This window comes from Pristiophorus japonicus, chromosome 14 (genome assembly GCF_044704955.1).
Source record: "Pristiophorus japonicus isolate sPriJap1 chromosome 14, sPriJap1.hap1, whole genome shotgun sequence".
Taxonomy (NCBI): domain Eukaryota; kingdom Metazoa; phylum Chordata; class Chondrichthyes; family Pristiophoridae; genus Pristiophorus; species Pristiophorus japonicus.
In genome coordinates this window covers 176,511,075-176,539,039 of record NC_091990.1, presented here as the reverse complement: position 1 = coordinate 176,539,039, position 27,965 = coordinate 176,511,075, and the positions used below count along the sequence as shown (strand labels likewise).

General features: G+C 44.8%; 1 protein-coding gene across 7 annotated transcripts in view; it reads right to left on the bottom strand.

Moving 5' to 3' along the window:
- Nucleotides 1–27,965, bottom strand: part of abcc8 (ATP-binding cassette, sub-family C (CFTR/MRP), member 8) — a 349,595-nt gene that overhangs the window by 79,593 nt on the left and 242,037 nt on the right. For 5 of the 7 annotated variants that reach the window (XM_070899879.1, XM_070899873.1, XM_070899877.1 and 2 more), the window contains 6 exons: nt 22,276–22,381; nt 19,297–19,332; nt 16,596–16,634; nt 13,441–13,539; nt 6,482–6,566; nt 2,919–2,999 (listed from right to left, as the gene is read on the bottom strand). In XM_070899879.1, the coding sequence (XP_070755980.1) occupies nt 2,919–2,999; nt 6,482–6,566; nt 13,441–13,539; nt 16,596–16,634; nt 19,297–19,332; nt 22,276–22,381 (446 nt within the window). The remainder of the gene's footprint in view (nt 1–2,918; nt 3,000–6,481; nt 6,567–13,440; nt 13,540–16,595; nt 16,635–19,296; nt 19,333–22,275; nt 22,382–27,965) is intronic. The other 2 variants (XM_070899876.1, XM_070899878.1) reach the window with 2 other exon arrangements.

Genomic DNA, 27,965 nt, shown 5'->3' with positions numbered 1-27,965 from the left:
CCTCCTTCGTAAAGCGTAGATGCCTCGCATATTGCTCCTGGGTGAGATAAGAGAATTGCTCTCAGAGAACCCTAGGTGGGTAAGGCCTCCTGCTGAGAGCCCTTGTCTCCGTCCTCCTCCTCCAAATGTGAGCAGCTTGTCCTCTTCTTCACTGCCTCTGCTCCATGTCCCTGTCAACCAACCTTGGTTCAATGAAGAGTGTAGAGGAGCATGCCAGGAGCAACACCAGGCATACCTAAAAATGATTTACCAACCTGGGGAAGCAGCAACACAGGGCTACATGCATGCTAAAAAGCGGAAGCCACATGCTACAGACAAGGCTAAGTGATCCCACAAACAACTGATCAGATTAAAGCTCTGTAGTCCTGCCACATCCAGTCATGAATGATGGTGGACCATTAAACAACTAACAGGAGGAGGAGGCTCCATGAATATCCCCATCCTCAATGATGGTGGAGCCCAGCACGCGAGTGCAAAAGACAAGGCTGAAGTGTTTACAACGATCTTCGGTCAGAAGTGCCGAGTGGATGATCCATATCGGCCTCCTCCTGAGGTCCCCACCATCACAGAAGCCAATCTTCAGCCAATTCGATTCACTCCATGTGATATCAAGAAATGACTGAGCGCACTGGATGCAGCAAAGGCTATCGGCCCTGACAACATTCCAGTTGCTGTGCTGAAGACTTGTATTTCAGAACTAGCCGTGCCTCTAGCCAAGCTGTTCCAGTACAGCTACAACACTGGCATCCATCTGACAATGTGAAACATTGCCAAGGTATGTCCTGTCCACAAAAAGCAGGACAAATCCAGCCAATTACCGCCCCATCAGTCTACACTCAATCATCAGCAAGTTGATGGAAGATGTCGTCAACATTGCTATCAAGCGGCACTTACTCACCAAGAACCTGCTCACTGATGCCCAGTTTGGGTTCCGCAAGGACCACTTGACTCCAGACCTCATTACAGCCTTGGTCCAAACATGGACAAAAGAGCTGAATTCCAGAGGTGCGGAGAGAGAGACTGCCCTTGAGATCAACGCAGCATTTGACTGAGTGTGGCATCAAGGAGCCCGAGTAAAACTGGTCCATGGGAATCAAGGGGAAAACTCTCCATTGGCTGGAGTCATACCTAGCACAAAGGAAGATGGTGGTGGTTGGAGGACATCACTGCAGGGGTTCCTCAGGGCAGTGTCCTAGGCCCAACCATCTTCAGCTGCTTCATCAATGACCTTCCCTCCATCATAAGGTCAGAAGTGGCGATGTTCGCTGATGACTCCACAGTGTTCAGTTCCATTTGCAACTCCTCAGATAATGGAGCAGTCCGTGCCCACATGCTGCAAGACCTGGATGACATTCAGGCTTGGGCTGATAAGTGGCAAGTAACATTCGCACCACCCAAGTGCCAGGCAATGGCTATCTCCAACAAGCAAGAGTCTAACTACTGCCCCTTGACATACAATGTTACCATTGCCAAATCCTCCACCATCAACATCCTGGGGGTCACCATTGACAAGAACCTTAACCGGACCAGCCACATAAATACTGTGGCAACAAGAGCAAGTCAGAGGTTGGGTATTCTGCGACGAGTGTCTCACCTCCTGACTCCTCAAAGCTTTACCACCATTGACAAGGCACAAGTCAGGAGTGTGTCGGAATACTCTCCACTTGCCTGGATGAGTGCAGTTCCAACAACACTCAAGAAGCTCGACACCATCCAGGACAAAACAGCCCACTTGATTGGCACCCCATCCACCACCTTAAACATTCATTCCCTCCATCACCAACGTACCATGGCTGCAAAATGTACCATCTACAAGATGCACTGCAGCAACTCACCAAGGCTTCTTCAGGAGCTCCTCCCAAACCCGCTACCTCTACCACCTAAAAGGACAATGACAGCAGCCACGTGGAAACACCATCACCTCCACGTTCCCCTCCACATCACACACCATCCTGACTTGGAAGTATACTGCTGTTCCTTCATCGTCGCTGGGTCAAAATCCTGGAACTCCCTCCCTAACAGCACTGTGGGAGCACCTTCACCACTCGGACTGCAGCGGTTCAAGAAGGCGGCTCACCAGTATCTTCTCATGGGCAATTTGGGATGGGCAATAAATGTTGGCCTTGCCAGCGACGCCCACATCCCATGAACGAATTAAAAAAAAAAATTCTGCAGGCCAAGGGGGATGACAACTAAAGCACATATGACTGGGAGAAAGTGGTCTGACCAGAACCCTTGAAGTCAGAAGCAAGGCCTTCTCAACTTGTAGCACCACTCCCTGTCACCTCACCAACTTTAAACAACTCCAGAAATCTCCAAACACTTCCATAACCAGTAGAAATTAATTAGCAACTCACCCGAGAGTGGTTAATGTTCCCATTAAGTATTGCGGATACAAGGTCATTGCAGCTGCTAAACACATATGCGTGAGGTTTACATAGGATGTTAGTTCCATCATTGAAGATGAAAATGGCAGTGCTGGTGTCAAATCAGCATTTCACGCTTAGCGATATCATGATCTGCCTACTGTACATACTTCTGGTGCCGCTGCCGGCGCCCGCTAATGCCCTCACTAAGATGGCATCCAGCACGGCCCACACCAGATGTGTGCATGGGCGGCTTGGACGCCATCTTTGACTCAAAGTGGGACCCATTGCGCCCAAACAAGAGATGCTACGCAATCAAAGTTGTAGCCCAGGGTGTCTATACTAATGGCTGTGTGTTTTCATGAAGTCAAAAGTTATTCCAGCTTAAAAGCACCTTTAAAAATTGACAATTTTTTAACGTCAGCAGATTGGATTTTAAATTAAATCTGCAAACTTAATTACTGATTAGAAATTGAAAATTAGAAACCAACAAAGAATTCCAGGGCACAAGACACGCATTTTACATAGAGACAAGTAAATAACCAAACCCACCAGAAATACCACGTTAGTTCGCTGGTACAGGGATCTTGCAACACTAATACGCTGTCGCTGACCACCACTTAGGTTAATTCCCTGAGGAGAAAAAAAATAATCAAAACAAGACAAACTCAATTCAACCACTTAAATACAGCAAGCGGAACAAAGCTATATAGACTCAAGTTCATTCCCCACAAACTCACTGACATTTAATTAGAATGAAATGAAGAGGCTCACACCCTTCAATGTTGGTACACCATTAAAGCACTTATTTAACCTGATGATGTGCTCAACTGTTTGCAGCGTTTTAACAAGACACTGGCCATTTCTTATCTCCCCATCTAGGCATAACCGTTAGAGCTCTCCGCATGGAATGGCAAAGTATATGCAACACTACTGCCCCGGCATCTGTGTAGGCATCCTGTGGGGGAACTCCCAATTAGAGAGAGCCTCAGCACATTTGTGTGTGTTGAAAGAGTTCACAAAAGTGCAACAAAGATGATTCAATGACTTACAGCTCAACGTGGCTCAGTTGGCAGTATGCTTTCCTCTGAGTCATGAAGGCTGTTGAATTCAAGCCATGGGGTGGATGATGACAACCTTCTCGTGGCCCACCCTGTTACGTGATCTTAGATCACAATTAATGTTATCTCAAAGGACACTGAACTTGTCGTTAAATTGACCTCCTGGTGATAGTAGCAACCCAAGCAAGTTCAAGCCACAGTTCAGGACTTGAGTATGAAATCTAGATTGACACTTCCGTGCAGTATACCAAGGGAGTGCTGCCCTTCTAATGAGACATTAAACTGAGGCACTATCTGCCTTTTCCATGTGAAAGTCAACGTTCTCATATTCTAAGCAGAGCAGCAAGTTCTCCTGGTAACTGGCTCGCATTCTTTCCTCAACCAACATCACCAAAAATAACTTGCTTATAAAGCTGGGTCTATTTATCTACAGAACCCGGGGCAATCTGGGGCAAAATGATGAGGCGACTAGACTGTGTTTATATTGAAAGAATAGCAATACATTTTTTTCTGGTGGGAACTGGTGGGCGCGGGCTGAGGTGAGTTTCAAAGGGTGTTGATCTCAGCACCATGAGGGCCGGGTGATTTTTTTAACTCCCAGCTCTCACCTGTATGCTATTGGTGGGGCTTTGCTGTTTGCAAAGTGGATGCTGCATTTTGTTACATAACAACAGCGATTACATTTGAAAGCAATTCACTGTTTATGAAGCTATTTGATTAGTTTTTGAGGAATGTGATAGACTGTTATATAAATACAAGGTTCTTTTTTCTTAAGATGTGATGAAGATCTCTGGAGGTTATATCGATAGACAGACACTGAGATGATAAGTGCTCTATAGTAAATGATGTATCAAGTGCTGGTTGCCAGTGGTAATATTGCTTGTGAGGAGTTAATAAATGGGTAAATGTTGAGTTTTGCTTGATTACATTGGGAAATTATTCAGCGTTTATGCAGGACTATCCCTGATGAGATTAAGTTGGAGCCGACTTGGTAGGAATAGCATTTTTTCATTCCATGCTTCCCTTTATTTGCTAGAGTAGGGTAGACCTTGGCTGTCCTCACCAAGATAGAGTGTTAAACTCATTTGATTAAATATCCCATTACAACAACAACTTGTCTTTAACGTAGACATCCTAAGGAACTTCACAGAAGCATTATCGGACAAAATGTGACACCGAGCCACAAGGAGATATTAGGGCAGATGAAAGAGATAGGTTTTAAGGAGCATCTTAAAGGAGATGGGAGAAGGAGAGGCGGAGAGGTTTAGGAAGGGAATTCCAGAGCTTAAGGCCTAGGCAGCTGAAGGCAGGGCCACCAATGGTGGAGCAATTAAAATCGGGGATGCTCAAGAGGCCAGAACTGGAGGAGCGCAGAGATCATGGAGGACTGTAGGGCAGGAGGAGATTACAGTATAGGGAGGGGCGCGGTCATGGAGGGATTTGAAAACAAGGAGGAGAGTTTTAAAACTGAGCCATTGCTTATCTGGGTGCCAATGTAGGTCAGCGAGCACAGGGGTGATAAGTGAATGCGACTTGGTGCGAGTTAGGACATGGGCAGCAGCGTTTTGCATGACCTCAAGTTTACAGAGGGTAGAAAATAGGAAGCCAGCCAGCAGCACATTAGAATAGTCAAGTCTAGTGGTAACAAAGGCATAGATGAGGGTTTCAGCAGCCGATCAGCTGAGGCAGGGGCAGAGTTGGGCAATGTTCCAGACATGGAAATAGGCGGTCTTAGTGATGGCACAAATATGTAGTAGGAAGCTCATCTCGAGGTCAAATATGACAGCAAGGTTGCAAACAGTCTGGTTCAGCCTCAGATTATTGCCAGGGAAAGGGATGGAGCCGATGGCTAGAGAATGAAGTTTGTGACTGGCACCATCACTGAGCAGAGGCTGAATACATTCCAAGAGACGAAAGGCGGTAAAAAAATAATGAATAAGCTCCACTCAAACACACCTCATAATGGCCAACTGTGGGGACTGGTCTTTTGCCCGCTCTCTCCACCAGTCAATGGTGTAATGTGTCGCAGTGACCTATTACTAAATATCACAATGTGCACTGGCTATTACATCCAGTCGAGGAGGATATTATTTTCTACAGCATCTCTATTGCTGTTGACAGATATTGCAAATCTGACCTAATCTTACAACTCTTTGTTCGTAATGGAAACTATTTTGAAAATCTCAACAGTCAAATTGCTGTTAGCAAGGGGGAAATGATAACAGGAAAAATAAATGATAACAGTCAAGCATGAAGAGAAATGCTTGCTAAAGGAAAACATGATCTGTACACATTATAATGAACAAAACTGGCTGAGAGTGATGATGATCACCCGTTTCATGAACAACTATTGTGACATCCACAAAGCAAAATAGCATGATGTGATTCACAGGAGAGGACTATGAATGGGTTCAGAAAGTTATGGAGTTAGTATAACAAAGTATATGGAACTGGATTTATGTCTAACTAAAGTTAATATATACATGTTTAACAGGATGTCATAATAAATGACTAACTACATCTTGTGCCATGTACTAATAGGATATGACATCCTAGCTGTAATTTTCTATCTCAACCATGCCATTGCTGAACAGAGGCTGAACACTTTCCCAAGAGTAGAAAGGGGGCAAAATGAATATAAGTGCTACTCAAACACCCCTCATAATGGCGAGATATTCCCTGTGGTGTGGGGACAGGACTTTTGCCGGCCCTCTCCACCAGTGACTGGTGTAACGTGTCGCAGTGACCTCAAAGATGTGTAGAAAATAAAACCCAAAAAATACCCTAATTTGCAGAGGTTGCTTCTCATGGGTGTGTATTACTTTGGGAATTAGTGTGAATCTCACAACACCAGCCCTACCATTCGCTCAAGTGCAAAGCTAATATTGTAGCAGCTGTACATTGCTGTTTCTATTAATTGTCAGGCATGGAAAAAATGAGAAAAGCAAATGATGACTAAAATCCAGTGATTGCCTTCTATTCAACCATACTTCGTTTAGTTTAATGGGAAAAATTGTTTTAAAAAAATCAAAGATTAACAATGTGTTTACTGACCCTCTCACCAATCTGAGTCTGATCTCCCTGAGGAAGGATGTCAATATCTGGCTGAAGTGAACAAGCATCAATTATTGCTTTATATCTGTGGAGAGAGCAGCAAAGAGTCAATGGGAATCGTTTTATTACATCTAGTTAATAGATTCGGGAAAATCAAACACAAACTGCAGAGTTGGAAACTCCTTCTTGGTTTTATCTGAAAGCCTTACGGGATCCTATTGATTTCAAGTAAACAGTAAGCCTCTACATTGTTTTGTTGATAGCAGCAATCATTTATTTTCCACAATCTTGTATGTTTTATCAGAGTAAAAGAAAGCAACGACTCGGAGCTTAAACCAGTTAAGTGATGTAATTGATTAGGCAGTGATTTATTTCCACGCTCTAGTTAAGATAAGGGCTGATTGCGAGGAATTAGACCATGGACGACTTCACTTCCCGCCACCCCATGCTAGTAGAGACTGTTTTATAGCTTAGTTAGTTTAGTTGAGACAATATGAAACGGTTTCAGCTCTGGATTAGCACTAACCCTGTGGTGTAACCAGTGTAAAGTTACTCAAATTGTGAGCATGTGAAACAGGGAATCTTATACTGCTACGTTACATCAACAGTATAAAAGAATGCAGTGTGAAATGAAGTTTAAAAAGATTCTGAGGTAACCTTTCAAACTTAATTTTTAAACTTTTCTTAAATATCGGTGAAGAACTGGCTGATTGACTTGTTGGCTCTTTCACAATAACATTTATCTAGCATTTTAATATAGCAAGGGGGGCTTTGCTGGGCCCAGCAGCTGCACAAAGGTGACAGTATATGACTCTAATCAGGGTGCTAATAATGCCCTGGTGCCTGGCAGTGCCTGGTCTCAAGTCGTCTTGGACTCCCTTGCCACTAGACCAAGACCTTGCTCAGCTAAGCCCGTGTGGTGGCCGGTGTGCAATGGCCACCCCACGTTAAAAGAACTCACGCACAGGCATCTAAATACAAAAAAAATGCCCTTGAAATCACAAGGTAAATGAAATTCAAAATTCACTCTTTCTACTCTAGCAATCTATATTAGACAGTCCCTCGTATCGAGGATGACCTGCTTCCACAACAAAAAGGGATGAGTTCACAGGTGTTTCAATGAGGAACCTGACATTCTAGGTCCCGAACTACATACTGAAGGGTGGAAGATGCCTGGGCGTGGATTCTTTTAACGTGGGGTGGCCGTTGCACACCAGCCACCACACGGGCTTGACAGAGCTAGGTCTTAATCCAGTGGCAAGGGTTAACCAAGACAACTGGAGGCCCCTTGATGCCAATGGCAGATGAACACCACCCGCTGAATGACAGTCTCATCTTATGGCCAATTGGAGTTCAACAGCTGAATCAGCACAAGACTTATTTGAGTAATACTGTTCTGTAGGCCTATGTCCAATTAGAAGAGGATTTTCGCTGGCTTCAATTCACTTTATAGAATTTGTCTTCGGAGAGAAGAGCTGCTTTTCCCATCCATCTGGGCTGCATTAGAACTTATGCCGTCGAGGTGAAATAAAAGATTTCTGTGTCATTCTGTTCGCCAAACTTAGCGCAAATACTGAATCATTTTAATTACTCCTCATTGAGGGTTCCAGACCTGGTGGTGGCTCCAGACATGTAGAACTCCTCCTCCCCCAAGCCCATTGTGTCCTCTGAGAAAAACAATGTTGTCAAACCATTGAACAAACTACGTATTAACAGCAGACAAAAAAAACCACCATCTGTCATGGTCTGCAAAACATTACCATTTTGAGAATTGCTTACTGAACCATTAAAATGCTGCAAATATTGACAAAGAGGTTGATGTGACAGTGCAACTATCATTAAAAGTTATTTATGTACCATATGTGAAGTATAGTGCAACCTCATGTCCCAAACTATGCACATACCATTAAAATGTTTGATTGTATTAGGTCATTACTGTAAGGCTATCTCTGGCTGGAGGAAGGAGAAAGAAAGGCATCTAGGGCTTGTAGGTTAAAATGTAGCGCATGTGTTAAAGATGGATATAATGGCCCAGAAATTGCGGTTGGAGGCTTCCTGCGGGTGGACGCCCCCGGCAAGAATTTTTTTCCCCGCAAGTACCTGGTGGTCCCGGAGGACCGTAGTCCTGCGGTTCAAGGCCTCCATTCGCAGCCCAGCGTACGGGCCACGCATCCCAGAAAAGTAAGCGCAACTTGGCATCACGTGGGCCTGGATCATCAATGAACATGGAGTATTCTTATTGATAATAATGGGGAGTTCCGTTTGTACGAGCTCCCATTACTATCAATGAGAATACCCCCAAAAACATAAACACAACACAACAAATTAAACAAAAACACCTCGCATATTTCAAATTAATTGAAATTGAATTTAATTAAATGTTTTAGACAAAAATGTATTTTTTTGATTTTTTTTTATATATGTTTCAATAGGGGTAAAAATAAACTTACCTTAATGGACAGGGTGTTTAATATACAAATTAGTGATAACATTTAATTTTTCTATCTTTTTAAACTCTTACGCTGGTAAAAACATAGAAACATAGAAAATAGGTGCAGGAGTAGGCCATTCGGCCCTTTGAGCCTGCACCACCATTCAATAAGATCATGGCTGATCATTTGCCTCAGTACCCCTTTCCTGCTTTCTCTCCATATCCCTTGATCCCTTTAGCCATAAGGGCCACATCTAACTCCCTCTTGAATATATTCAATGAACTGGCATCAACAACTCTCTGCGGTAGGGAATTCCACAGGTTAACAACTCTCTGAGTGAAGAAGTTTCTCCTCATCTCAGTCCTAAATGGCCTGCCCCTTATCCTTAGACTGTGGCCTCTGGTTTTGGACTTCCCCAACATCGGGAAAAGCAGGCTATACCTCTGCTTTTACCAAGTGTTAGAGTTTGAAGGACATTCGCTGGGCAGTGATTGGGAAAATCCCGGGGATGCTGCGAACTGTCAAAAGGAATGTTGACAGTTCGCAAGTTGCTGGTTCTTGGCGCACGTGCATCGCACGCCGAGACTGACACTTGCGAGGCCTCTTCGGGCGTGTATGCACATCGTACACACCCAGAGAGGCCGCAATTTATGGCCCAATATTCTTTTCCAGTCATCCAGGAGGATTCTGGATCACCTGTGCTAGATCTGACTCCAACCTAACTATACTGCTCCACTTTCCCGGGTCATTTGCGCTTTTTTTTGGTGCGCGCCATTTTTCTGGCGTAATTATTTAACTCAATGTTTCCCCCTGGAATTTGCGCCAGCGTAACTGCTTTAGTTACGATTTTTCTAGGTTAGGTTTTTTTGACGTCATGTCCCTCATGTCTGTGGCAGTTTGCCCCAAAATGTTTTTATCCTATGTCGGCATATCTGGCCACTCCCGAAATACCTTCTGGTGAGTTAACAGACGCAGAGCAAATTGAAAAATTGTCGCTGAAAACGCCATTGTTTTTCATCAAAGTTTTTAGAGGGAGTCTCTAACACTTGAAATATCCACGATAAAGTTCAACTTTTTTTTTACCTTTCTACGGAGTACATGGAAGATTCTTGGATTTCTGAAGTTTTCATTTTTTTTTACTCATATACCACCACCAGGGCTTCAAGCAGGGCTGGAGGATCGTAGTGTCGGCTGTCAGAAACGGCCCCACACCCGGACCCAGGGGCTCGGGATTCGGGACTCGGCTGGAAAACAAGCCCGGGGGTGCGGGGGTGGGGGGGAGAGATGGTGATCGGAAGGCATCTGCACTCGGCACAAGACTGCGATGAGTTTGGGGGAGGGGGGAGAAGGGGAGAAGTCACAAGACTTCAATGAGTTGGGGTGGGGAGGGGCGGGGAGAGAAGTCCATCCATACAGAGAGAGAACAAAGAACCTGTCCTGCCCGCTGTCTTAATAATGTAACAAATAATGAAAATGATTCAGATTTATTATAAAATATATTTTATTCAAAAGTTTAACAGTTTGTACTTAACTTAACTTTAATAAATTATTCTTGTATTAAACTTTAAAGTTTTCAGTTACGACCACTTACAAACTTTAAGATCACTTACTAACTTTTAAACTTGTAAATTTACATAATTTACAAAAATCTTTTCATTTGAGAACAACAGTAACAATAATAATAACAACAGCATCAGCAAAGAAAGGCTGCACCCTTCTCTCCTCCACCTTATTCTAAGACCGCCCGCCGCGCTCGGTCTTGGTGACTCCACACCTGTCCGCAGGCGGTGGCACAGTGTTTCTGGGGTTTGTGGGGGGGGGGGTGGGGGGGGGCGGGAGGGGAGGGGGGTGACAGTCGGCAATTGGAGGGTCCAGGCGGCAATGTGGAGGGCCCGGCTTGGGGCTCTTCAGAGGCTGGTCTGGGGATTGGAGTGGGAGTGGCAGTTGATTCTGTCAATGGGCACGGGGTCTGGGCGTGTTCCCTTATTGCAGCAGCTAACTCCAACATGCCGTCCCTCATGCGCATGACAGTGTCTCAACAACTTGCAACATTCCCTCCCTCATGTTGAACAAAACTGTCTCAACTACCTGTGACATTCCCTCCCTCATGTTCAGTGATAGTGTTTGCACCATCTCTGACATTCCCCTGATGTTCACCGACAGCGCATCACCTACCTGTGACGTTCTCTCCCTCATGGTCACTGACATTGTTTCCATTTCTCGTGAGAGTGCTGTTACTTCTCCCAACAGTCCCGCTACCTCATCACCCACCCCACTGATGGTGTCCAGGAGTGATCGCGTAAAGTCAATGCTCTCCGCACTCATTGCCATCATCTGAACCACATCTGTTAGATCCTGCACCTCAGGAGAGTGCGGTCGAGCTCTCCTTCCCCTCCTCCCCACGGGTGTGGCTCACACCCCACCACTGGGACCCGCAGCCTCGGAAGGTGGGGCCCTGGATGTGCCTCGCTGCACCCCACCACTGGGACCTGCAGCCTCGGAAGGTGGGGCCCTGGGTGTGCCTCGCTGCACCCCACCACTGGGACCTGCAGCCTCGGAAGGTGGGGCCCTGGGTGTGCCTCGCTGCACCCCACCACTGGGACCTGCAGCCTCGGAAGGTGGGGCCCTGGATGTGCCTCGCTGCACCCCACCACTGGGACCTGCAGCCTCGGAAGGTGGGGCCCTGGATGTGCCTCGCTGCACCCCACCACTGGGACCTGCAGCCTCGGAAGGTGGGGCCCTGGATGTGCCTCGCTGCACCCCACCACTGGGACCTGCAGCCTCGGACGTTAGGAAACCATGGAATGTCCCACCAACACTCAAACCACTCGTCACGGAAGGGGCTGGCACCTCAATGGGCGGCACCTGCACCTCCACCAAAGTCAGTAAAACAGTGGGGGCTTCATCCATCTCCATCCCCTCCCCCTTGCCCCCATGCTCTTGGTCTGAAGGGTGGGATTGGAAGATGTTCTCCTCTTCAGGCTTGTCCTTGTCTGAATCTTCTTCTGCATCATCAGGATTGGCCTCAAATTCCGCAAAATATAACAGAACAGACAAATGGTTAGCAGCAGAGGAGGGGCCAGGGTGGGTGGCAGGAGTAGGCTCACACAGCGCAGGCAGCAGGCTGATTTGAAGGACCACGATGAATGATAGCACATTGCATCACCCGAAGCGTAGCTGATGGAGACATCCCCAGGAACCGAAGCATGGCTAGCCCGCTCAGTACTTAACATTTAGAAAAGCCAGACTGTGGAATTTGCAGGACTTACCCTCTCCCTCAAGTGTGGGCCCAACTTGTGCAGCACTCTTTCTCTCACACACAACTGTCTCTTTAAAAATGGCCGATTGCCAACCCGGAGCTGTACTGCGCATGCGCGTCCATTGAAATAACGTCAAAAAAAAAAAATCATTTTTTTATCGCGCATGCGCAGAAGGTGTGGTATCGTTTTTTTGGCGCAGACAGCAGGCTCCACCCCCTGAGGCGACTGGACACACTGCGCGGTGCCAAATTTGAATTAGTAGATCTTGACTTTGTGCGATAGTGTAAAACGAGTGACAGCGTATTGGCAGCATGTTTTACATCTCTCCCTACCTTTATTTCCATTGACTTCGTAGCACTCAATCCAATCTTGAAACAAGTGTAGATGTCAACTGATAGCCCGCATCATAGCCAAGGGCTGGAGATGCTAACCCCTGTATCTCTAGCTCTTTTTTCTATAATTACACAGCTAGTTAAAGTGTGTGTCGCTGAAAATGATCATTTATAAAACAGAGTCAGTTTTTAAAGTTTGATTCAAGCCCTGCACCTGTATACATAGATAAAGCTGCAGTACTGTTTTGTTTAACTGTTGTTATAAGAACATAAGAATTAGGAACAGGAGTAGGCCATCTAGCCCCTCGAGCCTGCTCCACCATTCAACAAGATCATGGCTGATCTGGCCGTGGACTCAGCTCCACTTACCCGCCTTAATAAACTGTTTCTATCCTCATCCCCGGTCTCTTCAATCTTTCCTGAAAATAGTCAGCCTTTTGGCAAAGCTTCTCCACTCACACCCCGGTTAAAATGCAATTGGGGTCCTTTTGACACAATAAAACCCCGATTTGCATTAATCCATGAGCATGCCACCTGCTTTAGATAGCCGCCTCATCTGCCTGCAGGTTAAAATGGGAAATGGAGTGAAAGGGTCAAGTTTTGAGCGGGTAAGTAACTTGCTTGTTTTTAATGGCCCACCTACCCAGTTTCCGCCAAATGAATAGGGTTAAAATTAACCCCAGTGCCCCTTCATGAAAAAAAGCAAAGTGAGATCTGGGACTTACCATGTAGAAACTTTTGTGCAAGAATCCATTCCTGCTGCCTCCATTGCACAAATCACTGATACACTAATATCCTCTACCAAGCTGTCATTTCATTGTTTAATAAACTAGATTAAATAAATACTGTATGAGGTCAAAAATAGAGAGAAAGTTTCCATGTTATATAGTAATCACTGCTACATGTCTAGTCTACCCTTACGCAACATTGATTACCTTTGTTTGTTAAAAGGATTTCCAAAGGTGATGTTCTCTTCCACTGTAGTGTTCAATAACCATGGCTTCTGTGCTGCATAGGCCACAGAACTCTTTCTCCTAAGACAACAAAGACAGTTTACAAAATATGTGCACATAAATAAACTGCTTTGATAAGTGCTAATAAAGTGTGTAATATATTTAGATGACAGACACAGTGCAAAGACCTTCCTCCCCAGTGTCCCGGTTGATAATATTACAATATAGTACATGGCGGAGACCTTTGTGAGGGACTGTGGTGCATTTTTGCTCATGATCACAATCACCTATTCAGAACTTCGAGTGTCACTCTTCAGGAGATTTTCATTCTCTTTAGGATCTTGCAGCCCATAGTCTGTTAGTGATGTCATGGGATTCACAGGACAACGAGAATTCCATCTGTTGGAAAGTTATAGTACTCGGGCCTTGTCAACCTTTTACATTGCATTACAAGTATAATCGGTTAAATTTGTCAATGCTTCTGATTTTCGCTAATTATTTCATACAGCGTGATTACACAGAGATTTGCCAACTTGTCACAACTGTGGTATCGTCTCTGCTTGAAATATTCTTGTGGTATTCGTTTAAACACCATTACCTTTCATGGATATGAGAAAGATTTTCCCAAAGAAACAGGCTCATAAATTAACCTGCAATTTTAGGATTTTTCCACTGTCAAAATTTGAGCTGAAAATTCTTAAAAAGAGATGGATGAAAATAATGGCCCAGAATTTATGGTCCTGATGACGATGAACTGGCAGCGTTCCCCATCATTTCACCTTTAAGCTGGATTTAGAGCAGGAGTAGCTTAATGCAGAAATCCTGAAGTTGCGGCCTGTCATTCACTGTCCCCCCCCACCCCCCGACCTCCCACAACCCAATAGAGCCTGCAATCAGTGAAATCTCTCAAATCATGGAAACTGCCGAAAACTTTGGCTAGCAGTAAGTATGCTGTTAAATAACCCATTAAACATTAGTCTCAAAGGGACTAATTGTAACTGAGGATTTAACAGCATTTTGGCAGATTTTCAGTTTTTTGCGCACCATTTTTCAGCCCGGAGCAGCAGCAATGGTGGCGATGAAGTCTTCTGGGCGGGCGTTCATACTCCAGCGCCCCGCGGGGAGTTTCGGGGCAGTGCGGAGCAGCACCGCCTGGAAGAGCTACACCGGGTGTGCAACACCCCTCGTTGTGACACCGGCGGGCTTTGTGACTCCCGCCCGACCCGTCTGCCCCACAGCGCCCCCCACAGTGACCGCCTGGGAAATCGCACAGTCCAACTTATACTGACTGCAGAGAGGTAAGTCATGCCGTCCGAAGGGAAGTGTGATTGTTTGTCCTTTAACTTTTTTTGCGAGTTATGTTGTGGTGGCGTGGGCTATGTATTGGGAATGTTTTTGTGGGATTTTTTTCAGCTTTTATTTTCCTCCCCAGGCGTCTCTCAGTGTGCTCTCAGGCCGGCTCTTTAGCCCGGGATTTTTAGGGCGATTACACCCTGAGAGAGGTGTACAACGCCTCCCTTAGCGCTGCACTCCAGACTCAGGGCCCAGCTGCCCAATTTTGGTGACTGGGGCGCAAACTGTTCCCGGGCGCAAACCTTACCGCCCCACCGCCATTACTGCCCCGAAATCATCAAAGCCAAAAATCCAGCCTAATTAACTGCTAAACAAAGATTACGGACCTGAAAAACTAATTAAAATTTTGTGGAGCATCAAATGTAGCCATTTTAAGAAAAATTAACATTTTTAAGAAACTTTAAAAATTAATTAACAAAAAGATTGTTCACCTTTATTTCAGATTTGCCGTTTCCCTATGTGAGAGACCCAATCTTTGTTTTGCTCTCTCTAACATTATTAAAAAGTTAGAATTTTAAGAGCGTCCTGGTTCGTGTGAGAATTCTGCATTTTGATTGGCTGCTTAGCTAGCTTGTTGATGACACAGCAAGTCTTCGCTGGGAACTCTTATTAACTGCCATTGATTTCAACTATACGTCGGAAAACCCAAAATTGTTGACACAGATTTTGCGAGATCCTTGTGCAAAGCTTATTTCGGGGCCAGTGGTGAACACCTTTGCTTTGCTTCTGTCCGCAAATTCCGGGGCATTGCTTTTACAGAAAGGACTTGCGCTTCTGGGAGGACTGACTGAACTCAACGGCATGAGGAAGCTGATGATATATTAATTTAACCAGATGTTTCACATACCGTTTTAAGAATGTGCACGCATGCTTGTTTTAATCTAGTGCCTCTGCACTTAGAGACTTGGGGTCGAATGAAATTTCACACAAAAAGTTATCAAGGCTTGCTGTTGATGCAAAAATATTACTGGAAAAAATAAAGCTACAATGCAAAATATTAATCAGATTGTTTTGAAAGGGGTTTCACTGGTCTATAAGTAGAGCTTCTAATTGTAGTAATCTTCTTGTGGCACTGCAGAACCTAAACTTCATAAAACAATTTACAAATATATTTGTTTAGTACACAACAAAACACAGCAGTCTGGCACAGCACACAAAGAATTTAAAATGAAAGTTAAAAATTAATCTTTACACGGAACACACATATAAGGGCCAGTGAAGTTCTGTTACAAAAGGATTAATGACAGGCGTGTAGACAGAGGATGCAAAGATAAATCAGAGAGTAAGTACAGCTCAGGTAGGGTTGCCAACTCTGGTTGGATATATTCCTGGAGGTTCCATCACATGACCTCCAGCCTCCAACACTCCCCACTCCCGCCATTGGCCGCCCAGCATGTGCATCCTTGTAGCACGTTGACTTCCCACACCAATTGGAAAGCAAATAGGCTCTTAATAATCCGATTGGACGTCAGTCAAACAGTCTTTTTATCCCATTTCCAATATTTTTAAAACTAATAAATGTTTCAAAGAAAATGAAAAAAAAATCACAACCAATATTTTTTAAATGATCCGATGATTTTTCTCCGGGTTTGCTCGGAGCAGTGTCCCGGAGATTAATCTTCAATTCCTGGAGACTCCAGGACAATCCTGGAGAGTTGGAAACCCAAAACTCAGGAGACACACCCAACAAAGTCTGCTCATATCTTAAATCGTGAAGCAACACTAGGAGGAATTTGGGCAAGAGAACAGCGTTCCAATGACTGGGAAAGAATGACTTGATATACCTCACTTCAACATCAACAGCCGTGTCCTCCTCGGTACTGCTGCAATATTTTAAACAGAAAGAGGACAACGTATTATGTTTCTTTAGGACAGTGAAGCATTTATTACTTCAGTTAAATCCTCCTAAATGCATAAATACAAACAGAAAATGCAGGAAATACATAGGTCAGTCAGAATCTGCACCCTTTAACAGAATGAGGATAGATCTTTACACATCTTTCCAATCTGTTACAGGCTGTCAAACATATTAGTTGCCTCTTTGTAAAAGAAATGAGCATAACGGTCATCATCATAGGCAGTCCCTCGAAACGAGGATGACTTGCTTCCACGCCGAAAAGGGATGAGTTCACAGGTGCTTCAATGAATGACCTAATATTCCGGATCCCGAACTGCATCTTGAAGGGTGGAAGATGCCTGTGCGTGGATTTTTTTTAACATGTTGTGACCGTTGCACACCAGCCACCACACGGGCTTGACAGAGCTAGGTCTTGGTCCAGTGGCAAGGATTAACCAAGACGACTGGAGACCTGCTCTGCTGCACGGACCTAATGCGCGCACATATCGCAGTGTGGGCTGGCCCGTGCTGCCTCTGGGCCCTCGCCTCTTCTGGGCCCCGAACTCTCGCCTCTCCCGGGCCCCGATCACATCCCTCTACAGTCTCTCGCTGCTCCTTCGCCCCGACCTCACCGCTCCTGCTGTACCTGCCCGCACTGCAATCAGCCGTCGCCCTCCTGCAGCAGCGTGTGCTGCTCCCTGCAGTGGTATGCCGTCGCACTCTGCTCCCTCTAATGGTCCCGGCCTGCTGATGATAACTGTACCCATCACTTGTTCTCCCCATCTCTCTGTTTTGGAAAATAAATTGATAAAAGATCCCACTTAAACATGAACTCATGTTTCTATTTCAGATGCTGATTCAATTGCTCACCATTTCAAGCCTCGATTGCTGTTATTGCAGAATGCGAGCATTTGCAGTTTCTCTTGTTATCCCTCAAACACACAGCCCACACTCCAGCTTCACACAAATGGCAGTGCTGTTCCAGAATGTTTTATTGAGCGTGCTCTGCCAGCAGGTGATTTGTGCTCCAGTTGTGAAATATTGAAAAGACGTGTGTTAAATACACGTTACAGCTTTCATTAGACTGTTTTGCCAACAGTCTTCAGTACCTGCTATTTTTGGGGGGAGGATTGGAGGAAGAATATTGTTAACAGGTCCTAAGCTCAAATTGAAATAGTTTGGGCTGATTAATCATTTGAGGTTTGCAAGCACACTGGGTGGAACACGTTATAGTGATTTTAAGATTAAAGTATTAAAGGTCTTACAGATAAAAATGCTTTACTATTAAATTAATTCATTTGCTTCTACTGCCCAGTTTATAAAATCATCCAATGGAAGCACATCCTTTGAAATAATAAACCAGCAGTACATTATGATATATTAGTGAGTCACAGTTTATTTTATGGTGACACGTTTTACAACAAAGACCCTAGTTAGTATGCTGCTATAGGTGGAATTAAGAGTGATGTTTATGAACTTGTGTTGACAAGAGTAGTGCGAATGTGGAACTCGCTACCACGTGGAGTGATGAAGGCAAATAGCATAGATGCATTTAAGGGGAAGCTATATAAGTACATGAGGAAGAAAGGAATAGAAAGTTACGTTAGGGTGTGTGAGGTGAAATACATAGTCCAGGATGAGGCTCGTGTGGAAAATAAACACCGGCATATGTGGTCTATTTCAGTGCTGTAAATTCAATGTAATTCTCTGTAATAAACCTTAGTTTTCTTCATTTTAACTGTAACAAATACACACCAAATGAAATGTTATTTCTGTTAATTTTCATCCCATATTATTCTCAATGAATTACCATTTCTTTCTATCCATCTCTATTCTCCCAAACGATGATGTATGATGAGTAAAATTTTGATATATGAATTAGAGAGCAACATGTCTGCATCTGTGCTTGCAGCACATATTAGAAAATTCCACATACTGGCAAGTGATTTTAAATCCATTAATTTTAATGAATGAGAAATTACAGGTGATGTGCACTGGGAGTGCAGACTATTTTTTTATGCAAACCTAATTTCACAAGATATCTTATTCAACAGAATTATCATTAGCCTGTTGAAAATTCATCTGGATACACATACCAAAGGTTAGTACTGTATGTCAATTGAGTAATGCATCTTGGAAAGTTGCATTAACATTTTTAAATGAGCATCAATCACTCAGAAACAACAAAATAAAGGGAAGCTGACATATCTTAAACTTTAGTGAGGTGTTTCAGACGAATTGGGGTGGGGGGAGTGGGGGTGGGGGGGGAGGGGGTGGAGAATGTTGATCAGAAGTGCTAGGCTAGAATTATATCAAAATGTTCAAAGAAAAATCACAGCATTTGGCAGGACCACCTCAGTGTCGTATACTGCCAGCAATAGCTCCCCTTCTTACAGCACCAAGCAACGAACAAGCATTAACCTGAAGGGATAAATCATTTATAGAGGAACACAATAAAAAAAACAATTCAGTCTGTTTATAAAGCACCAATCCATGGAAATAAGCAGCACGTGGTGATAAACAAGCCGGAGTCTGACAAAGAAACGTTGAAGAAAATCATCTTTTTTTAAGCTTGTCCTGTAACTGTGCATCTAAAGCTGAAGGAAATTAGGGCAGTGAAGTATAGCAAACAGAAATGGAGACCATACCTGCCTCTTCCTTCCATGGGTTCATTGTCAGGAATGCTGGAGGAGCGTAAAAGGAGAACAAGTTAGAAAAAAAGAATAACGTTTGTTCATGTACAAGTAGAAACAAAAGAAGAGTAGGTTGGGCCTCTACTCATTGGAATTCAGAAGAATGAGAGGTGATCTTATTGAAACGTATAAGATTATGAGGGGGCTTGACAAGGTGGATGCAGAGAGGATGTTTCCACTGATGGGGGAGACTAGAACTAGAGGGCATGATCTTAGAATAAGGGGCCGCCCATTTAAAACTGAGATGAGGAGAAATTTCTTCTCTCAGAGGGTAGTAAATCTGTGGAATTAGCTGCCTCAGAGAGCTGTGGAAGCTGGGATATGGAATAAATATAAGACAGAAATAGATAGTTTCTTAAACGATAAGGGGTTATGGGGAGCGGACAGGGAAGTGGAGCTGAGTCCATGATCAAATCAGCCATGATCATATTAAATGGCGGAGCAGGCTCGAGCGGCCGTATGGCCTACTCCTGCTCCTATTTCTTATGTTCTTACGTTCTAAGAAAGAACTTGCCTTTATATAGCGCCATCCACATAGGGAATTATAGACCGGTTAGCCTGACAATGGTAGTGGGGAAAATGTTGGAATCAATTATTAAGATATAATAGCAGCACATTTGGAAAGCAGTGACAAGATCGGACCAAGTCAGCATGGATTTGTGAAAGGGAAATCATGCTTGACAAATATTCTAGAATTTTTTGAGGATGTAACTAGTAGAGTGTACAAGGGAGGACCAGTGGATGTGATGTATTTGGACTTTCAAAAGGCTTTTGACAAGGTCCCACACAAGAGATTAGTGTGCAAAATTAAAGCACATGGTATTGGGGGTAATGTATTGACGTGGATAGAGAACTGGTTAGTAGACAGGAAGCAAAGAGTAGGAATAAACGGGTCCTTTTCGGAATGGCAGGCAGTGACTAGTGAGGTGCCGTAAGATTCAGTGCTGGGACCCCAGCTATTTACAATATACATTAATGATTTAGACGAAGGAATTGAATGTAATATCTCCAAGTTTGCAGATGACACTAAGCTGGGTGGCGGTGTGAGCTGTGAGGAGGATGCTAAGAGGCTGCAGGGTGACTTGGACAGGTTAGGTGAGTGAGGTTATCCACTTTGGTGGCAAAAACAGGAAGGCAAAATATTATCTGAATGGTGACAGATTAGGAAAAGGGGAGGTGCAACGAGGCCTGGGTGTCATGGTACATCAGTCATTGAAAGTTGGCATGCAGGTACAGGAGGTGGTGAAGAAAGCAAATGGCATGTTGGCCTTCATAGCGAGAGGATTTGAGTACAGGAGCACGGAGGTCTTACTGCAGTTGTACAGGGCCTTGGTGAGGCCACACCTTGAATATTGTACACAGTTTTGGTCTCCTAATCTGAAGAAGGACATTCTTGCTATTGAGGGAGTGCAGCAAAGGTTCATCAGACTGATTCCCGGGATGGCAGGACTGACATATGAAGAAAGACTGGATCGACTAGGCTTATATTCACTGGAATTTAGAAGAATGAGAGGAAATCTCATAGAAACATATAAAATTCTGACAGGATTGGACAGGTTAGATGCAGGAAGAATGTTCCCGATGTTGGGGAAGTCAAGAAGCAGGGGTCACAGTCTAAGGATTTAGGACTGAGATGAGGAGAAACTTCTTCACTCAGAGAATTGTGAACCTGTGGAATTCTCTACCATAGAAAGTTGTTGAGGCCAGTTGGTTAGATATATTCAAAAGGGAGTTAGATGTGGCCCTTACGGCTAAGGGGATCAAGGGGTATGAAGAGAAAGCAGGAAAGGGGTACTGAAGTTGCATAATCAGCCATGATCATATTGAATGGTGGTGCAGGCTCGAAGGGCCGAATGGCCCACTCCTGCACCTATTTTCTATGTTTCTATGTTTCTCAACTTCAGAACAACACAAAGTGCTTTACAGCCAATGAAGTATGTTTTGAAGTGTAGTCACTGTTGTAATTTAGAAAACACGGCAGCCAATTTGCGCACAGCAAGGTCCCACAAATAGCAAAGAACTAAATCACTAGATCATCTATTTTTAGGTGTTAGTTGAAGGATAAATGTTGGCCAGAACACTGAAAAAGATCCCCCACTATTCATTGAATAGCGCCTTGAAATCTTTTACTGTTCACCTAAGAAGGCAGACAGGGCCTCAATTTAATGTTTTATCCAAAAGACGGGTGTAATGAATAAAGATACCATGTAAAAGTGCATGGTGTGAGGGCAGAGTGAAAACCGGCAGGAAACGAGCTCTCAGCCCTGACTCTTCATAAACTGAATTTCAAAGGAGAGAGTCGGGACAAGGTTTCACTAATTACAATTGTTTTGTCTCCTTTTTGCGAAAATTACAGTCTTGGATTGTAGTTTATTAATATCATCTAGTTTACAGAACAAAACAAAACTCGCTTTGGAATATCAAGATCCCAGTCACTCATAGGCAGTCCCTCGGAATCGAGGAAGACTTGCTTCCACTTTTAAAATGAGTCCTTAGGTGGCTGAATGGTCCAATACGAGAACCACAGTCCCTGTCACAGGTGGGACAGATAGTCGTTGAGGGAAGGGGTGGGTGGGACAGGTTTGCCGCACGCTCTTTCCGCTGCCTGCGCTTGATTTCTGCATGCTCTCGGCGATCAGACTCGAGGTGCTCAGCACCCTCCCGGATGCACTTCCTCCACTCAGGGTAGTCTTTGGCCAGGGACTCCCAGGTGTCGGTGGGGATGTTGCATTTTTTCAGGGAGGCTTTGAGGGTGTCCTTGTAACGTTTCCTCTGCCCATCTTTGGCTCGTTTGCCGTGAAGGAGTTCCGAGTAGAGCGCTTGCTTTACACCATTCATGAAACACAAACCTATGGCTGATTACAACCGATTTAACATATTACCAAAGCCCTTACAATTCAGCACACATCTTAATAGGATTAGCAGGATCGATACCTGTTCCAGTAGACATTTCCAGAATTTTTTTGCATTTCTCCAAGAACTGCCAAGAGCAGGGAAGATTTGCCACAGCCGACCTGACCAACTATCATGGTTAGCTGTCCTGAAAAAAAAGGGAAACATTTCAGCTTCACATTATCTATACATTACTTCAGTGCTTACTGCAATTTGAGTTGTTTCTGGTCAGTGAACTTGTAATGAGGATGGAATGTTGGCTCTTGTTTAGTTTCTCTATGCAGCTCATATTCTAATAACCAAAATGCACAAATACTCATGAAAATGTGGACTTGGATAAGAAAGTAAACATTCCAGTGATGGAGGCAATGCAGAGAAGAACCACAGGGCTAGTGTCAGGGGTTTGAGTTATGGGGAAAGACATTTTCAGCCTGGAAATGAGGCGTCTGAGAGCTGATCTTATAAAGGATATATGATCGTAAAGTGTATGGAAAAGGCTAATCCAAAAAGTTAGTGTTGTCCAATAGAAATCGTTGACTAGCCACAGGTGTGACTCCAGTGACACTGTTTTGGCCACATGCACTAATTTAACTACAAAATTCCTTACATAGATTCACACAATATAGGTAAATGTACTTCACATGTATGCATTTACTTTATAAACATCTACCATCATTCAGTGCAAAATTTATCTTGAAATTCTGCCATGAATTTATCAAACACAGCACATCTTTGTGCAGTTTCTAGATTTTCATGCGTGTACCTTGACTTCCTCAGATTCATTGATGAGAATGTTGACTTGCATAATAAAATAGCAGACCCACCCCAATCTCCATTCAGAACACGGTTGGAGGCTGCCCGTCCATTGCCAGGACAGGTCCTATTGGAGCTGCTCAGTGTTGGTTGGGCTTGCTTTCCTCTGCTGGCCTGGAGTGGTTATTCCGATTGGTCAAGCTGGCCACGATGACAGCTCCCCTCTCCATACAATGTAGTTGGTAATTCTATGGTAGTGATATGGACAGTGTCTATTACTAATTTTTTATTTACTAATCATAAATGCAATGATTTGCATCTGGATTCCCAATTAGCCACATGTGGCTCGCAGCTAATGTATTGGACTATACTGCTATAAATCAAACTGAGAGAGAACAAGGGGACACAAGTTCAAACTAGTAAAAGGTAACTTCAGGGCTGATATCAGATAGTTCTTCTTCACACAGAGAATGATCAACACTTGGAATGACTTCTGGGCAGAGTGGTAGAGGTGGAAATCCTGGAATCATTTAAGAAACAACTAGAGGCTGCAATGGGGGAATGAGTAGGGTTGTTCTGGATGGATGTATTAGAACGGGTTGAGTGACCATCCTCACCCATAAGTATCCTGTGATCTTGAAATATGAGCTACAAAATGTAACCTTGCACCCATAAACCATCCCTTCTATAAACATGTTAAGTTACATGGTGATGACATTTCCAGTCATTCAAGAATAATACTATTTAAAATATTTGAAGGAACACACCAGGGCAGTTAAGTTTAACACCATCACCAGGATCATCGGGGCTGTAAATTCATCAGCCTTCCGCCATGTTTTTCGGCAGTATTTCGGCATTTTGGCGGAAAACGGTCCGGCGAGAAATTCATCGAAGTCTTCCGCCGCTGATTTTGAAATACCGCTGGGGAGCGGACTGTTGGCGTGCAAGACTGGAAAAAGCGTTTCTGGCCGAGTTTGGTCACAACGGTGACCCGTAGATGGGAAAAAAAACGCAGAGGAAAAACCTGACAGAGCAGCCCTTGGAACGGCGGTGGGTATGAAACCCTGCAAAAAGGTAAGTTAAAGTTTTTGGGCTCAATTTTCCCCAAAGCTTCTTTTTGGCGTACTTGAAGAGTTACGCCTGATTTTTTGGGGCCTAATTATGGCAAAAAAAAAATGTTCTAAGTTTCCCCTTTGGATTTCTTCATTTTGGCGTGGCCTAACCTGTCCTTTAGGTTTGGGGGTGGAGCCTTGATCTGCGCCAAAAAGATCAGGCTGCCATGGTAACCAGAGACACAGTGCGAACTGAGGCTGCAAAGTGAAGCATACAGCTAGCTCCCACATAACAGCAACTTACCTCCAACCCCACCCGAAGAGCTTGCCGGTTCCGTCCCATTCTCGGTCCCCAGTCTCCCTGTCCGCTCCAATTCTCGGTCCCCGATCCTATTCTGCAATTTCCGGGCCTCGGTCTCTCTCTCGTGTGTGTGTGTGTGTGTGTGTGTGTGTGTGTGAACCGGGGACTGAGAATGGGACCGGACCAGAAGAATGGGGACCTAGAATGGGACCGGACAGCCTTCGGGCGGGTTTGGAGGTAAGTTACTGCTATGTGTTTTTCAATTCTTTTAGTGTGTGTCCAGGCACCTGCTGTGACGATTTCCTTACTTGCGCCAATTTATTTAACTCTCCGCAAGGTTTTTCTGGAGAGGCCACATATGCTGGCCTAAACAGAACTGTAGTAACTCTCAGCTGGCCAAACTTGCCTAAATGGCCAGAATTGGCGCGAGTGGCTGGTTACGCCTCCTTTGGCTGAAAAAAAACACTGACCTAAAAAAATCGTAACTAACTGAGTTACGCTGGTGCAACTTTATTGGGGAAACTCTGCTTTTTCAACTTAGGCCAAAAAGAGCAGCTTGCTCCAAAAAAAAAAGGCACAAATCACTGGGGAAAATTGAGCCCAACATTTTTTAATTATTTTGCAGCGATTCACTAAAATGTCTAGTGAATGTTCTGCGATTTTTTGGGGGGGAAAAATATTTTGTGTGTTTTCCCCCTTCCTAGGCCCAACTCACAGCGGTAATCGGCCTTGGACTAAAATTGGCGAGGATCGTGGTTTCTGCCATGAATCCTCGTACAACGGCAATTTTTCCCGCCGGGCGGATTTTTTCCCAATTCTTCCGCCTCAAAATCATAGCGGATTCATATCAGTTTTTTTGGCGGCAAACTAGTGGTAGCGGTATTTGATGAATTTCCAGCCTCAGAGGTTTTATTTGAGCCATGTGAAAAAAACTACTGTTGTCCCAGTGTTCAACAGTTCAGTGGAGTTCAAAAGGACAACGGCATCCATGATGACCTTCTTCAGCGCTCAACCAAATAGTTTCCTCTACACCATTCCAAATTTTGGATACACGTTTTTTATTTTAATCTAAAATGTGCAGAAACCTATTATGCTCAACAGTTTCCAAACTGAGCTACTTAGAAAACTACACAGATGCAGTTTCTGTTTACGTGTATGGAGTGCAAACCTTCTTCTCATCACCCCAGCAGAAAACTTAGGTATAGGTTGGCAGAGTATGGGGTTGCGTTTGGAGGTTAATAAGCTGATATTATGCAATTTACCAGCACAGAGCGCTGGCAAGCTTTCCACTGTCCAGGTAGGATCACTCTCCCTCATTTGGGCATTGACTTACAGGGTTATCTGGAATCATGTGGAAAGATTCCTAATGCCAGGTCTATCCCTCCATGTCTCATTACTCGGAACTCTTTCATGGCAAACAAGCCAAAGGTGGGCAGAGGAAACGTTACAAGGACAACCTCAAAGCCTCCCTGATAAAGTGCGACATCCCCACCGACACCTGGGAGTCCCGGGCCGAAGACCGCCCTAAGTGCATCCGGGAGGGCGCTGAGCACCTCGAGTCTCATCGCCGAGAGCATGCAGAAATCAAGCGCAGGCAGCGGAAAGAGCGTGCGGCAAACCTGTCCCACCCATCCTTTCCATCCTGCCCAGGTCTTAAACAAATTTCCTTCGCTGTTCAAATCAGGCATTGGGAAATTCCAAGGAGCAAAAGTGTAGATCCACCTAATTCCAGGGATGCGACCCATCCGTCACAAGGCGAAGTACATGATAGAAAGGGTAGAGATCGAGCTAGACCGGCTGCAAAGAGAGGGCATCATTTCACCGATCGAGTTCAGCAAATGGGCCAGTCCTATTGTCCCAGTCCTCAAGGGAGACGGCACCGTCAGAATCTGTGGCGATTACAAAGTAACTATCAATTGTTTCTCTCTGCAGGACCAATACTCACTACCAAAGGCCAACGACCTCTTTGCAATGCTGGCGGGAGGAAGCTGGATCTGACTTCAGCCTATATGACGCAGGAACTGGAGGAATCATCGAAGGCCCTCACGTGTATCAACATGCACAAAGGTCTTTTTGTTTATAACAGGTGCCCATTTGGAATCCGATCAGCTGCGGCAATATTCCAGAGAAACATGGAAAGTTTACTGAAGTCAGTCTCGCTCACCTTCCAGGACAACATCTTTGTCACAGGTCGGAACACAGTCAAGCACCTGCAGAACCTGGAGGAGGTTCTTAGTCGACTCAACCGCATGGGGTTCGGGTTAAAACACTCAAAGTGCGTTTTCCTAGTGCCTGAAGTGGAGTTCTTGGGAAGGAGTATTGCGACGGACGGCATCAGGCCCACCAACGCGAAGACGGAGGCAATCGAGAACGCACCGAGGCCACAGAAAGTGACAGAGCTGCGGTCGTTTCTGGGACTCTTGAACTACTTTGGTAACTTCTTACCGGGTCTCAGTACACTGCTAGAACCAATGCTCAAACAGATTGCTTGTGTTGTATGATCCATGTAAGCGTTTGGTACTAGCATGTGATGCGTCGTCATATGGCGTCAGGTGTGTATTACAACAAGCTAATGATTTCGGGAAACTGCAACCGGTTGTTTATACAGCCAGGAGTCTGTCTAATGCTGAAAGAGCCTACAGCATGATTGAAAAAGAAGCGTTAGCGTGTGTCTATGGGGTAAAGAAAATGCATCAATACCTGTTTGGGCTAAAATTCGAATCGGAAACTGACCATAAGCCACTCATATCCCTGTTTTCCGAGAGTAAAGGAATAAATACCAACGCATCGGCCCACATCCAGAGATGGGCGCTCACGTTGTCCGCATACAACTACGCCATGCGCTACAGGCCAGGCACAGAAAACTGCGCCGATGCTCTCAGTAGGCTGCCATTGCCCACCATGGGGGTGGAAATGGCGCAGCCCGCAGATCTAGCCATGGTTTTGGAAGCATTTGAGAGTGAGCTATCACCCGTCACTGGCCGGCAGATCAAAACCTGGACCAACCAGGACCCCTTACTATCTCTAGTCAAAAGCTGTGTGCTTCACGGGAGCTGGTCCAGTGTCCCAGTGGAAATGCAGGAAAAGATAAAGCCATTCCAGCGGCGCAGAGATGAAATGTCTTTACAGGCAGACTGCCTTCTGTGGGGCAATCAAGTAATGGTCCCCAAGAAGGGCAGAGACACCTTCATCAATGACCTCCACAGTACCCACCCAGGCATTGTAATGATGAAAGTGATAGCCAGATCCCACGTGTGGTGGCCCGGTATCGATGCGGACTTAGAGTGCTGTGTTCACAGATGTAATACATGCTCGCAGTTAAGCAATGTACCTAGGGAGGCGCCGCTAAGTTTATGGTCTTGGCCCTCCAAACCGTGGTCTAGGGTACACGTTGACTATGCAGGCCCGTTGTATGGTAAAATGTTCCTTGTGGTTGTAGACACGTATCCAAGTGGATTGAATGTGAGATAATGTCGACTAGCATGTCCGCTGCCACTACTGAAAGCCTGCGGGCCATGTTTGCCACTCATGGCTTACACGATGTCCTGGTGAGCGACAACGGGCCATGTTTTACCAGTGCTGAGTTCAAAGAATTCATGACCCGTAATGGGATCAAACATGTCACA